General features: G+C 41.0%; 1 protein-coding gene across 1 annotated transcript; it reads right to left on the minus strand.

Moving 5' to 3' along the window:
- Window positions 1–5,008: 5,008 nt before the first annotated feature.
- On the minus strand, window positions 5,009–8,088 carry ccl27a (chemokine (C-C motif) ligand 27a). The gene is made up of 3 exons (XM_057831669.1): window positions 7,956–8,088; window positions 5,756–5,873; window positions 5,009–5,675 (listed from the first exon to the last, which is right to left on the minus strand). The coding sequence occupies exons 1-3, from the start codon at window positions 8,017–8,019 to the stop codon at window positions 5,567–5,569; spliced, it is 291 nt and encodes a 96-aa protein (XP_057687652.1). The 5' UTR covers window positions 8,020–8,088; the 3' UTR covers window positions 5,009–5,566.
- Window positions 8,089–9,028: the final 940 nt, after the last annotated feature.

Below are 9,028 nucleotides of genomic sequence, written 5' to 3' on the forward strand. Positions count from 1 at the left end.
TTCGTAGCAGGAATGTTGAACATGTGGCAAGTAATTAAACAATATTAAAAAAAAAAAAATGCTCACCTGCTCAGTTTCACACAACAGATGGATGATTAGCTTATACTGTTCTCAGTAGGCTTATTAGCTAGTCACGTCATCAGTGTATTCTTGTTTTTATTGCTCCCACGACTGGTGGTGAGTGGGGAAATATGATACCTGCACTGGATGATGGAATATATCAAAAGAACAAACTTGAATAGGTACACACTCTGGTCACAAGATCAGGTAGAGAAAACAAGTGCATGCATAGCAGGGGGCAACTGTAGTGAAAAGTTTTCCGGCTGTTTTATTCATATGCAAAACTGGAATTAATTCACTGGCATCTATCGACAATGATAGACGTCAAATCCATTTGAATTGGATGGGGGTGGCAGCGAATGATCGCTGCCAGTTCCATTTCCAGCCCTTTCAGTTCAGATGGATTGGATCAGTGGTGTTACCAGGATGCCAGGTGTGGGTGGGCATTAGTCTTACCTGGGGGGGGCAAAAAAAAAAAAAAAAAAAACCTGCAATGCTCAAATAGGTCGAAATCCAGCGTAGGGCTACTGCACCTTAAAACATGTTTTGTTTTCTCCTTGGTATGACTGTTGTTGTGATTTGGTTTAAACAAATAAAACTTGATTTGATTTTATTTGACTTAGAACACATCCATAACTGAGCAGTGTGGACTAGTGACGGGATCTGTCGTTCACTTGAAACGAATCCATTTTAGTTCGTTCAGTAAAAAGACTCGTTCAAACAAATCGTTCAACGAATCGTTCGCCCCCCTCTTCTCCCTCCCCGCCCAAATGAATCGTTCGGTTAGTGAACGGGAAGTGACGTTGCCGAACGAATCACCAAAGACCGCTTCTCAGTAATAACTGAACGGGAAGTGACATTGCTTGGTCCCTCCCTCTCTCTTGCACACAGGCTCCTCATTGGCCGCTCGTCGTAGTTTCAGAAATGAGTGACAGGCGATATATATTCTACTTTCCCAGCCTCGTCTCCCTCCCGCTGCTGCAAAAGCGAGGGAGAACTTCCGCGTCGTCTGTCCTATTTCTTTGGGATCAAAGTCATGGCTCGTGCTTGCATTTCGATTTAGGACACGGTTAAACATTTTCCTTTTGTGGGGGAAGTGGGGGTTTGGGGTCAGGGGCGCACGGACTTTCTTTAGCATGATCTTGATCACATATACAATGCTGCTGCTACGAGCCAACGCGGCATGCTTGCTGTCACGAAAATAAGAATAAATCGAAAGTTTAATTTCTAAATATGGAACGACCAACACATCATATTTACCTCTCGCTCTGTTGTATTTTTGTTTTTATGCTCATCACTATTATTTTTGGTCACTATTGTTAAAACTAAAGTGTAAATAGCTAGTTGTCAAATGTGCTGCTCTGAAATGAAAACAATACTACATTTTGATATTTGACAGTTTAATTGCAAATCAGTATTAAGATGATCGTATTGAATTTTGCACTGGTATTAACAAAATAACCCGTTCAGCTCCCCTGTCATCCTCTCATCTCAGATCTCCAAATGCTGACGAGAAATAATTGTTTGCTCTTTACGATGTTGCCTTTCTACTCTCATTGATCTGTTAAGAAAAATGTAGCCATATTGCGACATCTCCCGTGTCCGCGTGCGTTGTTTTTGGGCGCATGAGTAGCACATGATGGACGGATGGACATAATTTGTCAAACCAACCAACACCCGCCACGCTCTGACACACACACAAAAAAAATAAAACACTCGGAAAAAAATGACATGTATATACAATTTCATTGCAAATCAGTATTATGGTGGTCATACTAAATATTCTTTTTTTCTGTGCACATATGAGGTAAATATCGCTGCCATGAAGCCTCCATATAGTGACAGTTCTCTGCCCCCTTCACTGCCGTCACGCGACCGCAGTTCAGCTTTTGCTTGCCTCGTAGCTATCCGTGTTTTAAACTACTGTAAACTTGATAGCATGTGGTCATAGGTAGTCCCGAGTCTAATGAGAAAAGTAGTACACTAAACCATGCTCTCTAGGTTTGTGTGGTGTTTTTGTCTGTTTGAGCAGCATATGATAGGCTCCACATTAACAAATATGTGACAAAGTCATTTCTTTTCATTTTTTGACTCGTTCACCGCATTACTGGAAAGTCAAGTTAGCAGCAAGCTAGGTCAGGAACCGGAGGACATAACTCAGTCTTGCCCCCCTGTCTGCACGCTGGCTGCTTATTGGCCACACGTGGAAGTGAGTGACAGACGCCCTGATTCTGTTTCCGCTCCCTCCCCTGCACGCAATGAGGCTGGTGTCTGATTGGTCGTGTGCGATGTCAGAAGACGCTGCCGCTTGCTCAACGCCCTCCCACGCAACTAAACAAGCCCCAACTTCATAGAACGAATCAGTGCAGATGGTGATTAGTTCGGTCTCGTTCACCCAAACAATTCGTTCAAAAAGAACGAATCGTTCGCAACTGATACAACACTAGTGTGGACATGCAGGTGACAATGTTTTTTTTTAGGTAACCTATTGTGGTTCCTCTGTTTTATAATAATAATAATTATTATTATAGTTATTCTTTGTTCCGCAGCCCCTTTGAGCTCAATTTGAGCCCCTTAGAATGCTTCAAAAGGCAGGTCAAAACAGGTGCAATCTTTGATACAGTGTATAAACAAATTTCAAATACACTATATAGCGCCCCCTAGCAATCATTCTTTGTCCCGCCGATGCTTTGAGCCCTACTTTGACCCCTCAGAATGCTTCAAACCTCACCAAACTCAACAGCAAGGTGAACACTGGTGAAAACTTTGATAAAATGTAAAAAAAAAAAAAAAAAAAAAAAAAAAAAAAAATCAAAATATGCGTAAATGTCTGTAGCGCTCCCTAGGAACAAAACCAACATTTAATTTCAATTTTTTAGTTAGTTAGTGCTACAACCAGTTTTCTTTGGGTGGGCAGACCGTGTCCATGGGTGGGCACTGCTCCCCCCCTCCCAGTAACGCCCCTGGATTGGATCACCGTCAATGGCAGCCAATAAGTGAAATGCGTAAGTTCTTTTGCAAATTAACCAATTGGCATCAAGGTTTGTCAAGGGAATATTCAGAATGACACAAGATTTTTAAAATTATTATGGAGGGAAAATTCACTGATGCTGTAGTCATCTGGCATCAGGGTAAGCTCTGTAGGATCAGGGACAGTGTGATTGTGTGTGCTAATGTTTATTCAATTCAAAGACCAGTTCTGAGTCCAGTCAACCACAGCTGGGGTAGGATCTAGCACCCTGCTACCCTGAGCAGGAAAGGCGATGTTGAAAATGGATAGATGTGGAGGAATGCAGGAAAATGACAAGAACTTACATATCAGATTCTATTTAGAAGACACTCTTGTCAAAGCATAGTACAACTTTAAAAGTGCAACTTAGTAAAGGTACACATCTTCCAAAACCTCAAGTGTTCCTGGGTATACCATTGTTTTGGTTAACAACTGGGATCAAAGAGGCGTAATCAACAATTAGCTAATATTAGCTTAAACAAATACTTAGACAAGTATTTTTATTTAGTGTTTAGTTATTAAGAGTTTCTTACACAGTAAGCAGGGAAAAGCTCACTATTGAATCTGTTTGTCAATGAATAAAGGCTTGTTACCTTTGTGCCAATCTTCTGTCTGGTGTTAATGCTAGTTGCTGCTGTAAAGACGTCACTAAGCAAGATGAATGCGTAGCCTTCCACATTGAAGGCCAGGTCACACATGGAAAACAGACAATCCTGCCATGTTTTTTTCATTTCAAAAATGTTTTCAGACTCAATTTACCTTTGTAGCGGTCACAGCTACGAGGACAATGGTCACAATGCTGTACATGAGTCTTCTGGAAAATGTTTCTTAAAAATAATATGCACCATAAATTTGCAAAAGGTGGGAGAAACTTTTCATGTGTCCTTGCAATGTATAGGTACTACACCAACGGAATTGGTCCACGTGATTTGTACAATAGCCCTCCAGCAGTGATACATTATTGGAGCAGAACTACTTAAAAAAATAATACCTCTCCAAGTACCACCATCATAAACGGCAATAAAATATGCACAGTAGTGGAGTAGGACTGACTGTTTATCAAAAAACAAGGCAGAGGCCTAATTTGTAATATTATTTTCAGTCATCGTAACATTATGCACAAAATGCAGTTAACATTAACCCAGGTATTGAAGTGAAACCTGAAAGCTCTATTTCCAGAACTACAGTGTATCACAAAAGTGAGTACACCCCTCGCATTTCTGTAGATATTTAAGTATATCTTTTCATGGGACAACACTGACAAAATGAAACTTTGACACAACGAAAAGTAGTCTGTGTGTAGCTTATACTGTATAATAGAGTTAATTTATTTCCCCCTCAAAACAACTCAAAATATAGCCATTAATATCTAAACCCCTGGCAACAAAAGTGAGTACACCCCTTAGTAAATACGTACTTCCCTAAATGTCCAAATTGAGTACTGCTTGTCCTTTTCCCTCCAAAATGTCATGTGGCTCGTTATAGGACTGTTGTCAGCATTGCTGCAGAGATTGAAGAGGTGGGGGACAGCCTGTTAGTGCTCAGACCATACGCCGCACTCTACATCAAATTGGTGTGAATGGCTTTCACCCTAGGAGGAAGCCTCTTCTGAAGAAGGTACACAAGAAAGCCCGCAAATAGTTAGCTGAAGACATGTCAACAAAGCACATGGATTACTGGAACCATGTCCTATGGTCTGATGAGACGGCCAGGCTTTCTTGTGTACCGTCTTCAGAACACTTTAAAAGACTTCTGTGGTGCACCAACTTTCTTATTTTTAGTACACTTCATTGACCAATGTCATCAATATTTATGCAAAACTAAACGTGGGTAAGGAGTGAAAAACTTTCGTCACAGGGAAAATAAAAATGGATAAATGAATGAACAGAAATTATTCATAGAAATTTATTGAATTGGATTACAATCCTGATGGTTGAACCTGAGTGAGAACAGAAAAAAAGATAAGGGAGAGGAGAAAGAGAGGAGCAGCTGAAGTGGGCCTAAAGTCCGAAGCGAGTGAAAAAACAAGTCTCTGCTGGTGAGAGTCGAAATGTACCAGTGCTCGACTAGGCAAGCAGAAATGATGTTGACTGATGCTCAACTACTTTTTGTCTGTGAGTGCACCAATACATTAGCATGGAAACTGGAATTCAGAATGATTCAAAATGATATTCAGGTGATAATCATTCCCCACCTCCATGTCGATCAAATGCAGTGAATTGCAGATGCCTAATATTGAAGTGGTTGAGTTTATTTGCAAGTAAAACAATGTCCAGCAGAAGCAATAAGAAGAAAGTGTTTAGCATCATAAAAACAAAAGAACGGCCCAGACGGTCTGCAAGCCCTTAAAGACCATATTGGCAGGAAAAGGCATGAACAGGAATTACTGACACTAAAATCATGGAATAGCAGAAGTCATCAGTGATATTTACCCCAATGAAAAAAAAAAAAACTAAACGTGTAATTGAATTCACATGAACCCTTTCCTTTGACTTGTCAGTGTGTTTTTCCCAGCCTCATCTTCTTCATCTTCAGAACTCTTTTCAGGTCTTTCTCCATGTTGGGATGAACACAAATGGGCTTCTTCCAGACAACCACATATAAGCTGTGTGAGAAAAGATTCTACTTTGCTATAATGCGTGAAAACAATAAATAAAAAGTCATTGAGGATACGGTGGAGCTTACACAAGAGCGTCAATGTCACAAGGGCCACTGCTGTCCTGCATGTACCATGTTTGGACCTTCCTAAGCACCAGCTTCGGGACAGTCTTTCGGGTATTCATGCAGCATTTACTGATGCCACCTTGAATTGGAGAACAAATGAAGGACATTTAATTCAATGTCCAAAATAGGCTGGATTTGTGTTGAAAGCAGACATTACATTCGGAAAATGAATCAGGACGAACTCGACATCTATCATGCCATTATCATCACTCAGCTTTACTCGTTGTAGTGGCCTCAAGGCCGCAATATTTAATTTGACTAATTTGACTGTAGAAAACACACCCTCCTTTACAAAAATAATAATTGATAATATTTGCTTGACCCTGTTAGTGAGGTATTCATTTCTCAATACAGTATGTTTTACTGTGATTAGAGAACGACCCTGTACAGGTACAGTATATGCATGCAGTAAGTTACGTTATTAACTCAATATACAGTGGGGCAAATAAGTATTTAGTCAACCACTAATTGTGCAGGTTCTCCCACTTGAAAATATTCAAGAGGCCTGTAATTGTCAACATGGGTAAACCTCAACCATGAGAGACAGAATGTGGAAAAAAAAAACAACAGAAAATCACTTTGTTTGATTTTTAAAGAATTTATTTGCAAATCATGGTGGAAAATAAGTATTTGGTCAACACCAAAAGCTCATCTCAATACTTTGTTATGTACCCTTTGTTGGCAATGGAGGGCAAACATTTTCTGTAACTCTTCACAAGCTTTTCACACACTGTTGCTGGTATTTTGGCCCATTCCTCCATGCAAATCTCCTCTAGAGCAGTGATGTTTTGGGGCTGTCGTTGGGCACAACGGACTTTCAACTCCCTCCACAGATTTTCTATGGGGTTGAGATCTGGAGACTGGCTAGGCCACTGCAGGACCTTGGAATGCTTCTTACGAAGCCACTCCTTTGTTGCCCTGGCTGTGTGTTTGGGATCATTGTCATGCTGAAAGACCCAGCCACGTCTCATCTTCAATGCCCTTGCTGATGGAAGAAGATTTTCACTCAAAATCTCTCGATACATGGCCCCATTCATACTTTCCTTTACACAGATCAGTCGTCCTGGTCCCTTTGGAGAAAAGCAGCCCCAAAGCATGATGCTTCCACCCCCATGCTTCACATTGGGTATGGTATTGTTCGGATGCAATTCAGTATTCTTTTTCCTCCAAACACGAGAACCTGTGTTTCTACCAAAAAGTTCTATTTTGGTTTCATCTGGCCATAACACATTCTCCCAGTCCTCTTCTGGATCATCCAAATGCTCTCTAGTGAACCGCAGACGGGCCTGGACGTGTACTTTCTTCAGCTGGGGGACACGTCTGGCAGTGCAGGATTTGAGTCCCTGGGGGCGCATTGTGTTACTGATAGTAGCCTTTGTTACTGTGGTCCCAGCTCTCTGTAGGTCATTCACTAGGTCCCCCTGTGTGGTTCTGGGATTTTTGCTCACCGTTCTTGTTATCATTTTGATGCGACGGGGTGAGGAGGGAGTTGAAAGTCCGTGTTGCCAGCCCCAAAACATCACTGCTCTAGAGGAGATCTGCATGGAGGAATAGGCCAAAATACCAGCAACAGTGTGGGAAAAGCTTGTGAAGAGTTACAGAAAACATTTGGGCTCCGTTATTGCCAACAAAGGGTACGTAACAAAGTATTGAGATGAGCTTTTGGAATTGACCAAATACTTATTTTCTACCATGATTTGCAAATAAATTCTTTAAAAATCAAACAATGTAATTCCCCCCCCCCCACACACATTCTGTCTCTCATGGTTGAGGTTTACCCATGTTGACAATTACAGGTCTCTCTAATATTTTCAAATAGGAGAACTTGCACAATTAGTGGTTGACTAAATACTTATTGGCCCCACTGTTAATGTCATACAAATGTCATCCTATTTCTTTTTTCTGAAAACAATGACTAAAAAATATTTGTAACCTCCTTTTATCCCAAATTTAGCTTGACTACGCTGTGAGGAAAAATGGTATTGAAAATGGATGGATGCTTGGATGGACATCCGACAAAGTTGATTTAAGCATGCAAGTTTGCATATTATTAAATGAAACTAAATCTGCATATTCCAAAAAATGCATCTCTCAGTTCTAATGATCACACTGTTTAGCTTATTTCTTTTATTTAGAGTTTACATAGAAGTACAAAGTTTACCTTCAGTAGAGTCAATGGCCAAAGCAACGAGGCACAAGGTCAGCACGACCACTTTCAGATCCATAATGGCAGAGAACGTGAGCTAAAGAAAACGTGCTCTTCCACTTTTTATATACTACTTGTGTACCTGGCTTTGTAGTGACGCTGGCAAAAAATCCCACAACACTGAAACAGGTGCTGACATGCAACAGCTGGATTGGTTGAGAGTGAAGTCAACGGCTTTCACATAAATTAAACAAGTAGACATGACAGGTTTGACTCAAAGGTTACAATCCAAGAGTTGATTAAAAAAAATCCTGCAGCAGATAATATTGTGAGCTGTAAAGCATTTCTGAATTTTTGACCGTATTTATTACCAAAGATAGTGGGATGAAGCTTGAAATGCAGGCCTCACAGGCCCTCGCTGGCTGCCAATGGCTATGTTTATTTCACCAAAGTTCCAAATCCAATCAGTCTTTGAGGGCAAGGCAAGGAAAATTTATTTATATAGCACAATTCAACACAAGGCAATTCAAAGTGCTTTACATCACATGAAGATGTGAATCTCCCGTTCCACCACATCCCAAAGATGCTCTATTGGATTGAGATCTGGTGACTGTGGAGGCCATTTGAGTACATTGAACTCATTGTCATGTTCAAGACACCAGTCTGAGATGATTCCAGCTTTATGACATGACACATTATCCTGCTGAAAGTAGCCATCAGAAGTTGGGTACATTGTGGTCATAAAGGGATGGACATGGTCAGCAACAATACTCAGGTAGGCTGTGGCGTTCCAGCGATGCTCAATTGGTACCAAGGGGCCCAAAGAGTGCCAAGAAAATATTTCCCACACCATTACACCACCACCACCAGCCTGAACCGTTGATACAAGGCAGGATGGATCCATGGTTTCATGTTGTTGACGCCAAATTCTGACCCTACCATCCGAATGTAGCTGCAGAAATCGAGACTCATCAGACCAGGCAACGTTTTTACAATCTTCTATTGTCCAATTTTGATGAGCTTATGCAAATTGTAGCCTCAGTTTCCTGTTCTTAGCTAAAAGGAGTGGCACCTGGCGTGGTCTTCTG

This window comes from Corythoichthys intestinalis, chromosome 3, assembly GCF_030265065.1.
Source record: "Corythoichthys intestinalis isolate RoL2023-P3 chromosome 3, ASM3026506v1, whole genome shotgun sequence".
Taxonomy (NCBI): Eukaryota; Metazoa; Chordata; class Actinopteri; order Syngnathiformes; family Syngnathidae; genus Corythoichthys; species Corythoichthys intestinalis.